Source organism: Alligator mississippiensis, chromosome 1 (assembly GCF_030867095.1).
Source record: "Alligator mississippiensis isolate rAllMis1 chromosome 1, rAllMis1, whole genome shotgun sequence".
NCBI lineage: Eukaryota > Metazoa > Chordata > Crocodylia > Alligatoridae > Alligator > Alligator mississippiensis.
In genome coordinates, this window is record NC_081824.1 from 391,014,382 (window position 1) to 391,034,475 (window position 20,094).

The 20,094-nt window shown below is 37.6% G+C and overlaps 1 protein-coding gene across 8 annotated transcripts in view; it reads left to right on the forward strand.

Moving 5' to 3' along the window:
- The window catches only part of DACH1 (dachshund family transcription factor 1), a 529,445-nt gene that overhangs the window by 202,994 nt on the left and 306,357 nt on the right, over positions 1–20,094 (forward strand). For all 8 annotated transcript variants that reach the window (XM_059721974.1, XM_059721936.1, XM_059722019.1 and 5 more), the window contains exon 2: positions 5,918–6,033. In XM_059721974.1, coding sequence (XP_059577957.1) covers positions 5,918–6,033 — 116 coding nt within the window. The remainder of the gene's footprint in view (positions 1–5,917; positions 6,034–20,094) is intronic.

Below are 20,094 nucleotides of genomic sequence, written 5' to 3' on the forward strand. Positions count from 1 at the left end.
TCCATTGCCTGTGTGGCAGCAGCGAGGGGCACAATCCTACCCTGCAGTGCCAGGTTGCACCTGCTGAGCTGTGGAGGCCTCGAGGGAGGGTAGCAGGGTGGGGAGTCTGAGCTCACGGTGGGCAGGCAGCAGCATGGGCAGGCAGCAGGATCGGGGGGGTAGAGCTGGGTTCTGCATTCTGCTTCATTGCAGCAGCTGCTGCCTTCCACAGGTAGCAGCTGGGGCTTGAGCACTGCTGTGGGGGGCAGGGAGCTGTGGACTTGGGTCCCTGGCCCTGTAGTCCTGGCAGCTGGGGCCCCCCTCCAGCAGGGCTAGGGGGGCAGGAGGTTGTGTGGGGGGGAGTGAGGGGTACCAGTAGGGCTGGGGGGCTGTGGCTTGGGAGTGAGGGGCCTGGATTTGCATTCTGTGATCTAAGGGGGCAGAGGTTTTCCATTTAAAAAAAACCCCAAAATCAAATGCCAAAATTTATAGGTATTTAGAATTCATTTTATTATAGTTATTGAGGAACTGGTAGGCTTCCAAAATTCTTTAAAATTGTAAATATATCAAGAAAACATTTGTGTTCAACTTATATCTATATATAGTGGCCTTTAATTTTAATCACCGATTTTGGGGTTTTATTCAGAGAATTTGCAAATGTTTATCTGAGAATTTGTGATTTTTTTTTTTTATCAGGGAAAACCAGGATCCCTGATTATCTCCAGGGATCCTGGTTTTCTCTGATATATCTATATATTAGTGGTGTTTAATTTTGATCATGGAAAAGGATCTGGGGGGGGGGGTATCCAAACACTGGGGATTTTTTTAGTCAGAGAAAACCAGGACCCCAGATTATCATTAATCCACTAACATACGTTGACAAATATGTACTTGTGAAGGTTTTTTAATTTGGACACAATACTTTACTCATGCACACAACTCCAGTAGAAATCAGTGAGAGTTCTGTGTAGCAAGAGCTTTTATGAATAGGACCTCATCATTAATAACATCTTCTTACTGACAAACTGAAAAATGCTAAGTGAAAGCATGAGGGATTAAAAAAATGCAGTTAAACTCATACATATTTTTACTACTGCTCTTTTTCTATGCGTATAGATCCTAAATACGCATAGATCTTCAGCCTTGTACCATCTGTGGTGAACCACTCAGTAGCACAGAGCCACCAAGGTTATGTAGATAAGGCTTTTAATTGCTCTTATTATTAGAAGTGTATACAATTAAAGATATATTTGTAATGAAAGTGTAACAAGCAATCTGTGAAATTTAGTGATTCTTACTTTTTTTTATAAGAACATCTATTTCCTACTGTCTGAAGTCAGTGAGAAAATCTACAGAAAACATTTTTAGTATTTTGGTGAACAAAAATACATCACTGTTAAAGTCATGAAAGTCCTAACTTGTTCAAATTCCCACCATTATAAAAGGGAAGATGTCAAAGTAATCCATTCTTCAAACAAGAGACCAAAATGTTTCATTTCTTTCGATAAGTCACTGTATCTTAAGCCAGTACACCAGCCTATACCACCCATCATTTGTTGTTTGTTATATTTTGCACTTCATGCATTTCAGTCAGAATACAGAAGGCTTCTATAAGAAAATATTGAGGGTCAAGTGTTTATTGGTACTGTTTAGCAACTCAGGGGTTTTAGGCTGCTTCTTGAAGTGTTGTTGAGAGGGAAGGGAATATCATGCTGGGGCTGCTGCTGGTTAACTTCCGGGAAAGTAGTCACCAACCGGTAGATCGCAATAGACTTGTTGATCATGGAGCCTCTGACAGTTGATCTCAGTCTCAGTCCCCCACATAGGTAGAAGGAGAAAAAATTATTTGGGGGGGCTGAGCACATGTTTATTTGGGGGTGCGTGCCACCCCACCCCTGTCCAGCAGGTCAGTCTGTGGTGGAAGAAAGAGGTGGAGGGGGCAGATCGAGGCCCCTGTGGTGAGGGGGGGAGTGAGGTAGAGGCAGGGGCAAGATTGGGGTGTGTGGGGCCCCAGCTGGGCCAGGTGTAGGACAATTGGAGCCTGGGTGGCTCGTCCAGGGGTGCAGGGGGGCTCCTGCTGCTGCACGTACCCTGGTGGAGGCCCAGGGGGCACGTGCTTCCCTGACCTGTGCACAGGGTGGAGGCGGCCACCGCTACGTGCTGGCCTCTGAGCCCCGAGCGCTGCTGCAGCTGCCCCAGAAGCAGCACGACACCACATCCGTCCCACTGCTGGGTGGGCAGGGGGCATGGCTCAGGTAGATCCTGGGTTGCACTTTAATTCAAAAAGTAATCTTGTGCTTAAAAAGGTTGGAGACCACTGTTCTAGGGCCAGGAAGAAATTTTTCTCCTCTTGAATGCATTTCTTGATTTTAATTTTTCTTGCTGCCTCTTAAGCATTGGATGTTAGATGTGATTAAAGGTGAAAGATAGGTTTGGGTGTGCTTGTACTCCTTATGTTACTTCTTAGGTGCTTGGCCACAGCATCTTACTGATAGGCAAATAAATCGCCATGTTTGGAACCCAGTTTCCCTCCAAGTCAGACTGGCAAAAGACTGCTGATACTCTTCTGTCTTCCTCTCTACTGTGGATTATGGTTCACTTCCTAAAATTATCTGAGCATATTTTACCTAATTAGTTTCCAGCTATTTTAGGGAACCAAAGCATTGATGGTGCCCTTGTTTTTCATTCTCTCTTCTTGCGGCCCATTGTAGGGTTTCTTTTTCCTAAGTTCTTTGGGACTGTGACATGCAAGTGGGGCTGGAATGAATGTTCTTGTAGCCCCTATGAATTCAGGTTGCCTCAATGAAGAGTTGCCTATGAATGCAAAGGCTGAACTTGCTGACCCAAGTATACTTTCTGATAATTCCAATAGCATTCTTATCTTATTTTAAGAGTTTGTAATATAAAGGTTATCGTAATCAACATGAACTACAAAATAGTGTGAAATTTAATTCCTATAGCTGGAGAAGGCCTTCTTTAAAAAAAGAATTATTTCAATTTAGAAATTTGGTTAATGAAACAAGTACACAATATAGATAACAACTTAAAACATTTGTTATTCTATAATCAGTCATTTGGGACAATCAGAGTATGCTTAATTTAACCAATCAGTAGTGTATTCATTTTAATTGGATATTAGGTAGTCTGCCGTGACTCTAAATTAGGTCTTCCAGACTTATTTTTTAAAAGTCTGAAATTTATTTACCTGCCTTTTCATAATTAGTAACTGTTTGTTAAATAGATAAAGAGCATTTTATAAGTGTAAGATTGTAATTTCCACATTTAAAAAGAAATCTGAATAAAAGAGAAATACCACTTAGAAAGTGTGTTTAGTTGCTTGAAGTTGAACTGGAAGCTTATGGCTTCTTCCTATATGCACTTATTCCTGAACACTTTCCTACTCGGTTAACGTCTGGCATGGACTGCCAAAAACTCTTTTGTGTGATATGTTCAAACTTCAGCCTCAGAAGCAGCACTGGGAAGGAATTGTGGCATAGCAAGCAGCCCAGTGTTGATTACCTCTGTGTTTTTAGATCCAAGATCTATATACCTTATGTAGCCTTATGAACAGGGATCCTGGTTTTCTCTGATAAAAACAAAATCTCTAATTTTTGGATTATAAAAGTAACCCCAAATCCACATTTTTCCGTGATCAAAATGAAACACCACTAATATATATCTATATATCCGTATCTATATATTAGTGGTGTTTTATTTTGATCACAAAAAAATGTGGATTTGGGGTTACTTTTTTAATATATATATCTATATATTAGTAGTGTTTTCATTTTGATCACAGAAAATTATGGATTTGGGGTTACTTCTTTAATCTGAAAATTGGGGATTATTTTTAATCAAAGAAAACCAGGATGCCTGGTTATGAAAAGGGGAGTCTTACTCTCTCACCCCCAATGCACTTCAATAGACTCATTCTCTTAAATCATGAAACTAACTATTTTCAATTAGTTCACTGTAGATTTAAAATAGAATGGGAACTTCCTCATAGATAATCATTCCTTTACAGTTTTAAAGAGGCAGAAGACTTCTGTTAACTCAACTTCTATAGTACTATGGTAAATTAGCATATGGCTTTCCAGCTTCTATGCTGTTGACAGTCCCCTGCAGTACTGAGGCTTACAATCGTGAGTGGAGAGGAGAGTGTCACCATTAAAGTTCTCTAAACTAGTGGGATTTTTGTGGGCAAATATATTAGAAACACTCCATTTAAGTCTGATAATTTTTGTGTGAATTTTTTATCAGTTTGGTGAATATTCATGGTATGTTTATTTTTATTATAACTTTCTTTGAAATGTTCTGTGCAAGTTAGGTGGTTTCATTTGCTGCCATGATGCATCAGTGTGATATTACTGTAAAATCATCTTATTTTCACATGTATCTTTTTTTTTTTTACTTGAAGTAGAAAATAATTTTAAGATTTTGTTTATATTTAAAAAAGCAACCAAACCAACCAACCAACCAAACAACCTGGCTTACAATATTAATAATGACCTCAATACAGAACATCAACTTGGGAATTAATGACTAGTTAAGGTAAATGGCCCAAATCCTTGAGTCATTAAACTCCAAGAAAATGTCCTGTACTTTGATCTTTATTGGTATATTAGAGAGAGGTTGTAAAAGTTAAAAATAAAAAGGTGGGGGGACTCCAAACACAAGAATGTTCTAATGTTTACAAAGAAATGGCTATACTATTAGCCGCTTCTCCCTGCAGTCCCCAAATAGATGAAACTTCCATTATAGTTGACAGGATTTTTTCCTGTTTTAGCACAGAGGAGGTAAAGCTTCTGATTGCCACCATTGTTTATTTTCTTATTCAGAAAGAAATGAACATACACAATTCTGCTTAAGTTACAACAGGGTGTAGTACAAGAATGATTGACTGCTTGGCATTGTTAAATCATTCCTAAATTGCCCCCAAAAAAGACATTGATAGTTACAGGAATTTTGCAATAGTGTGTGTGTGTGTGTGTGTGTGTAATTGGTAGTACGTATATTCATTGCAATCCCTAATTTGTATGCTGCTGACACAGTGCAGGAGCTAGAAACTTGTGTCTGTGAACACTTAAAGGACAAGAAGTGCTTAAATCTGAAGCCCTTTATTTATACGGACTGGACAGATGTAAGCTGTTATGATGGCTGTTGCTCTGCAATGTCTTACAAATAGTTCTGAGCCCTTTGTGACGTAAAGTAGTATATTTAAAGTGAGGTGGCTTCGTGAGATTTTCACTTTAAATGGAATAAGGGTTAAATGATAACTTAACTTATCTTTTAAATGACAAAAAATAAAGAAATTGCAAGACCTTTTCACACATTAGATATGTCTTGTCATTTATCATCTAGATATCAGGCTAGCAGTGCGAAGTAATAAAACATATCATCGAAAAATGTGCTATAGGTCTGAATCACTCTTTCATTCCACCTCCCAGCTAACTGTAGTATTAAATCAAACAAGCAGAACATTTCCTTAGGCAGCCATTGCCTTTTAATTTCCTGAAGAACCTTAAAATATCATTCATTACAAGTACTACACATATTTGGTTTTTAAAAGTCTCATAAATCAATAGCAGGCTGACTGTAATAATTATTACAAGTTAGTGCATAATTTTCGTGCTGAAGGCTGCATGCAGAACTTTAGCATATGCAAACGAGGCAATTCAAACTGTGTATAGATATTAATATGAAGAAGCAGGTAACGAGGTGCAGGCTATGAATTATGCATCAAGAGCGGCTGATCTTCAATGAGGAAAATGAATTCAGCATGTAATCTAATTAGTGATGGAAGTCTATTACATCTAACTGCAAAAGCAACCGTCCTTGAAACAAATTTATTTACAGTCCATGTTACCACTTGAAACAACTTTGAAATGATGTGTAAGACAACAGCTTAATTGTAAAAATTTTTGTTTGTTTGTTTCAGTTCTAGACCTGGAAGGCCTCCTAAGAGGACTCAAAGTGTCACCTCCCCAGAAAATTCTCATATTATGCCACATTCTGTCCCAGGCCTAATGTCTCCTGGAATCATCCCGCCAACAGGTAGGACTGCTAATATCAAGCTAACAGTTTTATGGTGAGGTGACTTGCATGCACTGATTGAAAAATTAAGAAAATGTTTTCTCCCTTTTTCAAAAATAGCTTCTCGAAGCCTGAATTACTGTATTGATTTCATCCTCCACTTGGCAAACAATGACTTCCTAGTTTTTTAATAGATCTGAAATTATCTGACTGCCTTTTGTTTTGTTTTGTTTTTTCCTGCTCTTTTCCCAGTTGTAGGTGACACATCAGAATTGTGCCTGCTCCAGACAGTTACTGGTTAGATCAACCCCTTGCTCTACTCACCTGCTTTTTGAATTTGCACACTCAAATCACATTGATGGTATGCTTCAGTGTCAAGAGTGTGTCTCCTGCTGTAGTGATGTGCAGTTATGCACCTCTTGCTGGTTTTTATAGCTCTTTCTTTTGAAGTAATAGTTTATGAACTAGCATAAAGAATTTATAGAGTCCCATGAAGTCCCTACCATCTCTACTTTCCTGTAATTCTAATTTCTCTCTTGCCCCCTCTCAAGAGCATTTGGGACAACAGATTATTCAGAAATATAATAAAAGCACACAGAATGTGAGTTTTCTAAAATAATAACTCACAGAACCAAGTACGAGGTCCCGTTAAAGAGGGGGAAAAGGAGGAAATGGAAGCCAATAAGTGTAAGGGCAGGAGCGTTTTTTTACAGAACATCATCAGGGAGAATGAGAATGATTTAGGTGATTTTGTAAAAGTTGGGAAGGAGTAAATAGCTGTCAAGGCAGAATAAGTTTCACACCATAGGGCTAACCACAGTAAAAACCTATTGCTGATTTTCAGATATAATGGGAAGATCCTTTAAACAGCTGGTTGAATGTGAGCACAGCTACGATCAGTGCCAAGTTCAGGGAGAAGGTCTTCTCTGTAGCACGGGTCAGCAAAGTTAAAGGCTCTAAAAGCCAGCAGTAGCAAATGAAATTCAGTCCACCATTTTATTGGCAGATGATGGAAGGAATGCAGGGTAGGCATAAAACTTGATCACAATAGCTTGATAGTTGTGCTGCTTTGTTTTGAATAAGCTGCAAATGTGACAAAGCAGCCCTAGGGACAGCCCTGCCAGGAAGGAACTACAATAATTGTAATTAATGTTGTTAGTGCAGTAATGAAAAAGGCACCATTTTATATTCACTGAAAAACTGGTGTCATCTTGTGAATTCTTTTCCCCACATTTTTCTTCACACATTCCTTGGTTAGGGTGTTAAGAGATTTGCAGTTCTTGTTAGGAAATCAGCTCTAAAAAGAATTAAAAATAAGACACCCTGCCCCCAAAGTCAAGGCAATCCCAAAGTGCAGGTGTTTTGAAGAGCTGTGTTGCTATGGACATTCCTTAAGTTCCTTTCTTTACTATATGCATAGTGTTGGGTAATTTAATTATGTAGTTACTGTTCTATTCTCTGAAGTTCTAATATCATTTTGTTGGTTTGGATAAAGTGCTCTCTAGTCTACTGCTCTCATCCCTTTTGCAGCATTTCTCAAGCTATGGTCCATAGAACACTGGTTGCTTACTGTCTCTCTTTCCACCTACAAAATCACTGAATAAGGTAAAGCAATGTATTTCCAGCAAAAGTTAATTTTTCATCAAGCAGCTGGTACAGTTGCCACAGGAATGTGTATAGGAGAGAAAGTGTTTTGCGCAATTCTAAATAGGAGGGAGGCAATCTTCTATTCAGGTGTGATTCATATACAAAAAAAGCTTATTTACCCTTTTGACTTGGTTGAGTCACACTTTATCTTATATCCATTTAGATGGGGCTTGATCAGTTTATGAAAGAGATTGTATAACATGGTCCCTAAATATAGCAGAGGTCCTTTTCCCTGTGTTCCTAGATGTAGAGACCATAAAATAGTGGATAGTCAAATAGGAACTTGAAGACCTACAGTTTAAATTTATATATCTGTACTGATGGAGAAAACAAATGGCATCTCCTTTGGAACATATTCCCTGTATGATATTGGGCACTTCTACACGAGATGCTAACTACACAGTAGCCAAAAACATGGTGCAGTAGCATGTCAGTGCTAATACAGTGCTAATAGACTACTGTACTGTATTATTAGGCTACTGCATAGTAGCGTCACTAAAAAGATTTGTGCCAGTGCCGCTGTGCAGTACCTCCAGTTACTGCACATTAATTTAGTACTTGATTATACAAGTACTAAATTTTATGTGGAATAACCACTGCATTTTAATGAATGTGTATATGTACCCAGCAAGAGTGATTTTAAATTAATTCTGAGTGAAACTAATATGTTGGTAAGTGTTATAAGTAGAGAAGAAAGATAATGGGACAAATCTAATGAGGCTACAGGTTAAAGAATAATGAAGAATTATTTCAATGTAAAATAGACTGTCAGTTGGCATATCTACATGTACATTTAGGCATGCCTAAATTTAATGCACTTTAGCTTAATGCACATTAAGGCGATTTAGGGTCATGTCTACATGTACATTCATTAAAACACATTAATGCCGTGTGTGCGGACTGATGAGGGACTAAAGTTAGTCCTAAGTCAGTTCATACACAGTGTTAATGTGCCTTAATGTGTCTAAATGTGTGTTAATGCATTTTAGCTACTTGTGCCTAAATTTAGTACTTGCAAAAGCAGATATCAAATTTAGGTGCCAGTAGCCTAAAATCTCCATTTTAAGGCACATTAAGGGTAAATAAGTGCCCTACGTACTACATTGTCTAGTGCCATAGGGCCAACTTTTATAGTCAGAAGGCACCCTCCAGTAAAATGTTGACCCAAGAAAGTTGTTTAAAACATGTTTTTCAGAGTAAATCCTTCTAATATGCTTTCTTCACACTGCCACTTATCCCTGAAATGTGGTAATCTCTTATTGTCTCCTTCTTCTAAACTGCTATTGAAATATGCTTTCTGGGCAGCTCATCATTGTTAACCCCCTGCTTGAGGTGTTACAATTCATCAAATACTAACACATGGTAAGAAAATCAAACTAAAAAAAGAAAAGCATTTCCTCAACACAACATTGATTAGTGCTTTTATGTTTAATTAATGTTTAGTTCCATCCTGTTGGATGATGACCTTTCTGTGAGAGGCATCATGTTTTGCCCTGTGCTTCATACATTGATGGACACACTAGAGGTGCTGGGTGTTCATCTTAAGTTGTCATTTAAAATATTACAAAAGAAGCAAAACAAGGAACTGGAGGACATTCTATTCTGACAGAAGTCACTGCCCTCACCCCCCAGGAAGACATTGTTTCACTCGCTGGACTTCATTCCCAGGAGAAAAATAACTTGGGAACAACCAAGGTTAAATTGCTCCCAGGAAAAACTCTTGGGAGCAATTTAACCTGGGGTGTTCCCAGGTTATTTTTCTTATAGAGTAGCCCTTTATGCTGTGGACAATTTTTTTGAATATCTGTATACTTGTGGTTTCTACTGGGAGAGCAGTGACTCTCAGAAGAAACCGAATGTGTATATGTGGCCTCCATTTGCAAGCATGGTACATGGCCTTCTGGACTACTACACATCAATGTTATTGCATATCAGTGGAACTGTGAAGCAAAGTATTTGTGGTTTGGATTTTTAAAATCACATGAGGCACTTAGTTGTGGGACAGATAAACACAGAATGGGCGTGTCCACACATCCAGGCACATGTGTTTGCAGCAGCTCAAATAGGAGTGGCATGAATTTGAGTTGGGCAGTTTTGCCTCAGCACACGTGCCTGGACATGAACTTTGGCATGGGGTGAGTTGTGCCACTTGGGGCAAAATAACCCTGCCCAGCGCCTCCTGGATCTGCAGCCAGGGGGAGCTAGAGCCTGGGGCCAGGCCTGTGTGATTTGGCATAGGCAGCGCTGGGTGCCAGGTGGCTGGAGCTGAGCCATGCTGCCCCACGCTGTGGGGGGGACGGTGCCAGGAGGGCCTCGAGTGCTCTGGTGGGCTGCTGCTACAGGGGAGCGGGGCTGTGGGCTGTGTGGGACACAGGTGGGGGAACCACCCCTCCCAAGCAGCCTCCCCCCCCACACCCACAGTCCCTTACACCCCCACATTACCCCCCCTGCTCCAGTCTCTTCCACCCCCAGTCCCTTACCTCCCACGGAGCTGGGCTTCTTGCAGCCTGCACTGGTTCAGGATGCCTTGCATGTGGAGGCAGCATGCTTCAGCAAGGGGCAGCCATGGAGATGCTCTGGCTGGTTACCAGAGCATCTCTTTGGAGGACCCAAGCCTCTGGTTGCCTGCATGCTTTTTTTCTTAGTTTTGTTTTGTTTTTTTTTTTGATACCTGGCTATCCAGGTGTCAGATTTTGAGCCCACACTGCAAACTGCTTTGAGACATGGCAAGAGGCACATGCAGGCTCATCTGGATGTGCCCAATAAGTGCATAGCCAAATGGAACATTTCTTATCTCGGTTAGTGAGAAGATAAATGTAGAAACTTCTTCCTAATGCCCAAGTGAGAAGTGGTTAAAGCTGACCATTAAGGCTAGGGATAGAAATTACACATCAGCTAGTACTAGTGATCAGAAACCAGTTCAAATCTGTAACAGAACAGAAGTTCAGTGCACATAAACCACTTTCAATATAGCTGAAACTGGTTTAAGATAAACCTGTATGGATGTAGCATTAGACTTAACTGATTTATGCTAAATCAGTTTTTTGAACTTCTGCCCCAGATCCCCTCCAGTTTTGAGTTAACTCACAGTCTGCCAGTATCCAAGGATATGTTGTACTTCCCCTGTAAACCCTCCCTTTCAGGATGGGAAGGCTAGCCTTGGCCTAAGCTGTCTGCTCCAGCCAAGCAGGGAGGCATGCTCTAGTGCTCCCCGGCTTCTGGCCAAAATGGGAACATTTTGTTGGACATTTAATGCTGCCTGTGTTATGGCGAATGATAGATTTGTACTTATAAAAGAATGAGAGTGAAAGTAAGTAGATATTTTTCTTGTATTTATGGGAAGAGATATCTCCAATGCACAGTGGTATTAGCTTCTATCTAATTGGATCATGTTATGTTGTGTTGATTTTTTTTCTTTTGTTTTAATATTTTAAGACTGGATTCATAGCAATAGCAAAGGTAATTATTTTCATAAGAGTTTGACACAAATTCATTATCTCATGGCAATGATATTGTGCTTAATGGAAAAAAAGTTTCTGCCCCAAATGACATTAATTTATGTTGATTATGATTAGTTGCATAATGCAGTTATTTTGGCATTTATTATTTTTAAACCAGTTTCCATTAACAGTAGTATTTTATTTTATATTTTCTTAATATGCTAAAATAAATAGTAACCATTGCCCTTATTCAAAATATAGTTGATAGATATAAATAGCCATGCATATAGATATACATGACCGTATGTTTTTAAAGGCATATAAACATGCATATGAATACTGTTGGTAACTGTGTGTTATATAAATTCCATTTGGAAAGTTATGAGTGTGAAACAACATAGAATAACATAGTGTACAAGTATGTGTACAAGTATGGGGAGTCTTACTAATAAATTATGTTAATAATGATAATATCCATTTATTTAACACTTTCCCTCCATGCCTTGAAAAAAGTAAATGGAATGTCACATTTTAAAAATGTGGTTTGGATTTGCCTGTGAACAGCTTTTGAAAACTATTTACTAGTAGACACAAGCGACAGAATGAGAAAATGCCTAACCTGTTTTCAGGAACAATATATATATATTTTGCATTAAATTCTGTATTTGTGGATGCATTTATAGCCCTTATTTGTTCATATAATCTTTTATATTTAGAAAATAATTATATAGATGCCACATTGAGTCTGCCTTGCAAATTTGTTCTGTCATTGTTTCAGTCCTATTTAGGTACTGTTATACTCCCACTTTGAGGGGACCGCAAAAAAGTATTTGGGGAGTAGGGTAACTTTTTTAGAGGAAAGGAGTACAAAGGGAAATGGGCATCTTTTGAGGAGAGAAGAGTACTTGTACCCAAATTCTCTTTGCTCCTCTGTCTGTAGCTAGGATTGTGTAAGACCCTGAAATGATATTTGCTCTACATCTTAACTTGTGCAAACAAGACTAACTCTACATTTTTTGTATCACACAAACAGAATTACCTCCCGGTTCAGTTATTGCCTAGCTGAAGGTGATGTTGGAAGAAAGAGCAACTGACTAATGCTTTGCTCTGACTGGTAGGAAGAAGTAATCAGCTCAAAGAATTTAAAACTGTTACAGCCTCTTTTTCTTGGTCAGTGTAGCTAGCCTCAGATTGTTAAATCACTCTACAGAATGTCAGGCATTTTTGGACTCTTCACCCCTAATGGATGTTCAAATGGACATGAATATAAATAAATCTTTACTTCCATCTGTAACTGGCCAGAAAATGGTACTGGGCATGCATTTAGCCAAGATGACCAGCCACTTACAACATTTCTGTTTAAATTCTTTTTAGTAGCAAGTAGGATAAATACTTCCTTACATGGGCAGTCTTTCTTATCTTGAACTTGGCTTCCCGCTTCTGGGTTTCATTCTTAAAGTTTTATCACAAGATTTCAACAGGTTAATAAGCAATTGGTGGACTGGTTGTTGCCTTGCAATTATGTATTAGTCTGTTTTCTCTGAGGAACAGAGGTGAATGCTTTGTAGGATGTTGCAGATTTATGAACATGCCAGTCAGCCCATTAGGGGCTACCAGACTTGCAGAGGTTCTGGGTTTATATTAGTAAAGGCAGGATTAGATAAAGAAAGAAATATGTTTATATTAGGAATCACCGGAGATACCAGAGAGCTAGAAGAGGCTATGGAGTCTAGAGCATGGCTGGAAAAAAGGACCAGGAGAAAGTTGGTTGCATTGGGAAGATGGTGAAGGTCCAGACACTTATACATACTACTCCAAAAATTACCTTCAGACCTTTTCAGTATTGTAATCACACATCTTAATCTTACTCCCCCCCTCCCCACCCTTTCGTGAAACACTCAGTCCCATCTTCCCTTGTGACCATGTCTTCTGCAGGTGTTTCTTTAACTAATTTGCAGTATATGCTAAATACACTTCAAAAGTTGTCTGGACTTCAAATAGGTGATTATTATAAACTATCAAAAAGCTGTTTTCTGATGAATGTAGCAGGCATTTATGATGGGCATTATCCTTCTGGCTTTTTTCCCCTCTATCTTTTTAATGTCTGAAACCTCAATGTTCTGTATAATATGAAAGCTCCATTATTCTGCTTCACATGACATTTGAAAAGCAATTGCTTTCACTTTTCAAGCTGTCAATTAAGCATTTCATAATCAATACCTTAAACAGTTGGGTATTGTAAGTTCTGAAACCATTTGTATAAAGCTCCCTAACTGATTCTTTTGCAACTTGGCCCACTGAGTACAAATTCTTCAGTCTGAAATGTGAAATGCTAAAGTAACATTACTACAAGTGCTTTTCATATCTCTCTCAGGGACTGTGCTTTTACAGTTTATTTCAGGAAGCAGAGAAATATGAAGTGCTATAGAAAACAGGAATATATATCATATTTATACAGTGATATGAATACAGTTTTTTAGTTATATTGATTTAGTATGTGGTTACTCTGTGCCCAATAATTGCAAAGCACTTTACACAATTTTACTATTATATATGTCCCACCTGATGTCAAAATTATTCTTTTCCAGTGTAAAGAAATAGTGTCACACTTGCAGTATCTCATGTAGTACAACTATGCAGTTTGTTTCCTGTCTTAAATATTCTTGTCCTGTGCTTTTCCTCCTATCCTCTTCTTTAGCTCATCTTGGAATGATAACTTGAATGTGTAATTGTTGATTGCATCTGTATTGCTTCTTTTTAGCTTGAGTCTGAATTAGTGAAGATATATTCCAACTTCCACTTTGTCCAAAGTCCACAGAGTTTGGAAGCTGGGTTTGTATAGATGGTTTCCATGGAGGACAAATTAAGTTAATAGATTGTACCTGTTGCTGAGGTGAGGCAATGTTGGGGTTTGTTTTTTTCCTAGTATGTGCTCATAGTTACATTAACGTACTAGAAGTTCTTTCACCTTTATTACTTCACATTGAAATTATATTGTTTTAGAACTGATAAGCTAAGTGTCACCATCAGTATTACTGAATCCAAAATTATATTATATACTGCATAAGAAGACACAATGAGACTTGGTGACTGTTCCACTCTGTGTAAGTGAGTATTAAGTGCAAAAAGTGTGTTTGTGGGATGAGAGCCCAAAGTTTCTAACTGGTGCAAAAAGTCGGTATAAAACCAAGCTTGTTGCTTGGTTTATGCACTGTGCGGTTTGTAGCCCTTTACAGTTTGTAGCTCTTTACAGTTTTTAAAAATAACCAAGAAACTAATGGAACACAGTAAATAATGTTGACATGTTTGTTACTTAAATATATACTGGATTAACACAATATTAGGCTATTGGCAATTTCATGGTTCTTAAACTGAACAGTGATTTCAGTTGATTACTAGGGTATATTGTACTGTTTACCTGTTGGAAAAAAGCTAACATATTGTAAAGTAAGCAGCAAAGCCTATTTTTGGAGTGATAAACTGTAAACTAATTCAGTAAATTCAATCAGATTACGCAAACATTTTTGCACTTCATTAAGGAAGTAGTATAATTAATGTGAACACTTTTATCATGTTCACTTGTTGATGTATAGCTAAGATGATATAGTAGACTAAACTCTGTAAATATATTATTTCATAGTTTTTTTACATTTTAATTAAGGTTTTAATACAGGCCACCTGTCCTGTTCTGAAAAGACTGTCATGATTTTGTCATATTATTGTCCTGCTGAATGGCTATCTTGTTCTACTTCCATCACAATAAGGAGGGTTTGACAATTAGCTGAAAAGCAATCCTTTCACTGCTCACCAGTTTTTAGTCCCACTGAGGCCATCATTATCTCTGACTAGATGCTGATACAGTAGAATTTTGCTAATCCACGCATTTTATAAAACTTGCTTAAATTAAAATGGCCCTTGTCTACTTCTAAGCAAAGATTTTAAGGGTCAGATTATGTGTCCCACACTCACATGGGTGAACATTTATTTTTCTGAGTCCCATTGAAAGCCAAGGGACTTCTTACAAGGATCTGATCCTTAATTAAAGAGGCCCCGTATTAAGTTCTTATGTTAATAAGACTGTACAGTTTGCAAAAAATACCAGTGTATTATGAATAAATATATGTTAAAAGAATATTGAGACTGTAAAGTTAGTCTCAAAAACGAGGAAATTCCATAGCTAAAGTTACACTTGCAATTCTAATGCAGTCATCTTGCTTTTATGCCACATGAAAACTACTCCTACCAACATTTAGAAAGTATAACGTAGACGAAGGAATGTGACTTGCCTTAGGTTACAGTTGTGCCACAATGCAAGAAAACATTATTGTCTTGCAGTGCTTCCTTATTAAATGTCCACCCTGAGCACTGGAAGACACGAGCTTCCTTTTAAAACAAATAGTTTGTGAATGCATAATTAAAAACTGCATCATAATACACAAAGGAAATGAAATAAGAGTACATAGGCAACCTTAATTTTGATAATTCCTAGTTTATAAGAATTTGACTACACACTTCAGCACTGGTCTTGACTCTAGTAGGTCCTCAGTCAAATGACAAACAAACATGTTTAATCATCAAGTGGAATCCTTGTCCTACCATGTAGAATTTGAAATCAGGACCTTTAGATTAATAATACAGGTCACTGTCATTTGTGCTAAAGCAGAAAATGATATTAACTATAGATCTCTTATTCTCCAAGTAGAGTGGTTCATGGAAAGGGACATAATGTGCCTTTCTCAGTGGCCTACACTACTAATTTCTAAAAGGTGAACTGTTAGGATTTACTGCTTCAGACAGCACAGCCAAGGAAAATAGATTTGTTACATTCATTCTGAATGACAGCATGAGTAAGCAGATGAGATATGGGTCTTCTATACAGACTCCTGGTTCCTGTTCCTTTCTCATGTTTATCACTTCTGTAAAATGAAGTAATCATAGAAATATAGGGTTGGAAGGGACCTTTAGAGGTCATCTCATCCAACACACTACTCAGGGCAAGATTGTCCCTGTCTAAACTGTCTCATCCAAGTATTTGTCTAACTGGCTCTGTTTATTTAGCAGGCTCTTAATAAAGACTTCTAAGGCTTGAGTTTCCAAAAACTTTGTAGATAATCTATTCCAGTGCTTAACTTCCCTCACAGTTAGAAAGTTCTTCCTAAAATCCAATCTAATTTTCCCTGGTTGCAATTTATGACTATTACTTTTTGTCCTGTCCTTTGTGGATCTACTTTATTGTTTATTGTCATTATCTTTAGGTCTCAGTAGAGTAAAGAATCATTTCCTGTGACATGAATATGGTAATCCTGGTAATGAATCCTACTATTTTGTTTGCTTTTTTGCAATAATAGCCCACTGTTAACTCATAGTAATCGTTAAGTCATATTTGGCTTGTGGTCTATTAAAGCCTGTAGACCCTTTTCTGGAGTACTGAAGCCTTGCCAGCCATTCCATAATTTGTATTTGTGCATTTGGTTGTTCCTAAGCACAATACTTTACACTTTTACATACTGAATTTCATCTGATTTACTTTGGGCCATTTCTTTAGTTTATCATGGCTACTTTGTATCCCAATTCTATCTTTCCCATGTGTCTGCTCTCTTACTTAGGCTGGTGTTATCTCCATATTTACTGACTGTGCACTAAATTCCATCTTTCAAGTCATTAACAAAGGTACTAAACAGTATCATACTTGAAACCACCCAGTTTGACATTGTGCCATGGATGACTGTTTTATGAGCATAACAATCAAAACACTTGTGTATCTACCTGACTGTAGCTTCATCTCAACTGTCTTTCCTTAGTTTACTAATGAGAATGTAATGGGATACTGTGTAAAAAGCCTAGCTAAAATTAGGGTATGTTTCTTCCGCTTCCCTCCTCTCCACAAAGCCCAGTGTCAGCTCCTAGTGCCTGATTTTTAGGAATGAGTCCTTGCTCAATAATAAGGGTTGTGAAGTGCATCACATTATTATTTTAGTTAATACCACAGCTGAAATGAGAAATCATGGCATCAGAAGAACACTCTAACCATACATCCAAGAGGAACTGCCAGCTTACTTCTTGTGTTCTCCCCTCTAAGCCTTAGTTCTGTGTCTATTATGGTAGCTCCCAGGGAAGGGCTGGAATATCAATTTCAGTGCTGATGAAATGTTCAAAGATATGAGTGTCTCTAAAAATCACTATTAGTATCTGTAAATGTTGATTTCCGGGGCTTTAAAACTTGACTAAAATAGAGTTGTTGTTCACAGGACTGAACTTCACTGATCCTATGATTATTCTTCATCCAAATGTCAACATCATATTCAAAACCCTCAAGGTGTGATGAACAGCTTCTCTAAGATAGATTTTTTTAAATAATTGGCAAATTATTTTTTCTTCTAAAATTACCTTAGGAAACAGCAAAACTGTTTTAATTGAAAAAGTAAAAGTTTGTATTGCAGCAACTATGACTACATATTAAAAGCTTGGATTGTGACAAAATTATAACCAATTGAAACCATGATGAGTTGGGCAACCTTAACTAAGGGCATTGGTACTACCTCTACCTACACTCACTGTATAATTATTATTTTAAATGAGAAAGTTATTTGCCATATATATTTTGTGATGCAAGTTTTTAGTGTTTTTTCACTCACCTTTCTCAGTATTTGACAATCTGTAGTGGGTTGTCACTGTAATTTGTATGAATTAATGTGATTCTCCAACAGTTTAGGAAAGGACTTTCAGGGGGGCGGGAAATCAATTAATTTAAAATAAATTAATTAAAAGTAATCCCTAGTTATGTTTGACCCATCTTGTTCTGAATGTGGGAACTTTCAAAGAAATATTACATTCAGTTTCTACTTTGGCACTCTATCCAGTCTAGTTGTATATATAATAATTTGTAGAATGAACCTTTCACCAAGTTAATAAGTTGATATTTTATTGTTCATGTATGTACCACTTATCTCAGTAAACACTACAATTGAAAATTTGTTTGATCTACTGAATTTGGAGTTACACCTTGATCTTAAAAACATCAAGGATATTCAGATTCTTTTAATTATGTGTCTGGCTTTACCAGTAGGTTTGCAGGTAGCAAGTAGGAGTGAGGGGAGCAGGATTTTGTACAAAGCTTATACATGTTCAGTTTGATCACATTTCTAACTACAGTTCTGTTTCAGTGTGAAGACTTCAGGTTATTGAATGCTAACAAGATGCATTTCTCCTTACCAAAGGAATTAAAGTTCTTACTATCCTAGCATGATCAATGAAGTGTGAATGCATTTTCCTCTTCATTTATACATGATCTACTACCACTATTACATATTGTGTTCAATAAAAGATGATTCAAAGTTTACATATACTAAAGTTATGGTTCACCATGTCATTAAATTATGTTTGGAGCTGATTCTCTAATGTACAGAGGAAAACTATGACTTCATGTCTCAAATGTGATTTTGTCATTTTTCTATGAAATATTATTGTTTAACATGACTGCTTTCTGCATAAGAACAGCACATGACGCAATTTCTAAGCTTTTGCAGAAGACTTTAGATATACAAAGAGTATTCAAAAAAGATTTAAATTGACAAAGTGGCATTGCACAGGCTTGGTATAGGGCAGGACAAGTGGATGGAGCTCAGATTAAAGGCACATGAATAATATCTTGAAGGAAAACAAGTGTAGGCAAGCACCATTAGAATACAGTTCTATAAGATTGAAACTCGTAAGCAAGAAAGACTAGTGCTTTTTTTTTTTTTTTTTTAATGGAGCTGAAATTACTTAATTACCTAATAAAATGCCTGTATGGGTGTTGGGTTAGTTGAAGAACTAAACATTAAAATCCTAGGAAGAAAGATATCCTGGGTGGAAACCTACATTTGCATTCAACTCTGACATGAACCAACTTTAGAGCAACATTTTTAGGGTATTTTAAGCCCTGTGACTGCCTGTGTACCTGGGTATTTAGAGTGACCTAACTTTGCTTGTACATACCCCTTGAGAACAAAGTAATACATAGAAATGTATTTGCTAGTTCTTTTTGGGCCTTGCTGAGGAACAAGTGTTCATAGATGTATAACATACAAAGATCATTTTCTATCTCAGTAAGCAGCTTGGAGGGGTCAAGCATGTAATTATCACCTCATACCTAACCTTTCAGGCAACAAGCTTATTGAACACAGAATGAACTTAGTTACTTTTCCAAGGAGACTCAGTCACCATATGAATTGTCCTTTTGACTTACAGCTTCAATAGCATTTCCTGCATGAATTTCATAAGACACAGTCGAATACTATCAGAATTATAATGAATCCAATGTCAGTTATTCACAATACTCTATATTATTGTTGTCACTTATGTGGTCTCAGGTAATACATAAGATCTATCAAATGCTAGTAACTGGAGGACTTATTTTTAAGTTAAAGTTAGCGCAATGGTTAAGACACAAAACTGGGAAATCTAGAGTCTTGGTGTTGCTACAGACTTCATCCCAGATCTTGGGCAAATAGCTTTAACATATGCCTCATTTTCTTATCTGTAAAAAGAAAAAAAAAAAGATGTATTTTTGTAAAATACATTGACATGGATGAAGGCATCTCAAGGTAAATACAAAACTATTGTTTATTGATTATAAAAGGATGGGTATTTTCTCAAATTAATGGCTCTCTTAAGCATGTAGGTTAAAAATGAAGCTATGAACCTGTGTTTGAGTTCCTTCAAAATTTGATGAATTTCCTGCTTTTGGCTTCTTATGTCTAGGGTGAAAATACACCTCCTTTTTTTCATGAAGTTGAAATAATGAGAGATTTGACTTTTCAGACCAGATTTTGGTGGCTATGTATGCGAGACAAAACTGAAAAGGAAATGGGAAGGAAAGGGTGGAAGGAGTGGGCATAGAATAGAAATAAAAAAAGCTTTAAAAACACACAGGTTCTATGTAAGTATGAGAGAGCCATGGGGGAATCAAAGGAAGATGCTGGGAACAGCAGTGGAGTATCCCTGCCCTTACCCT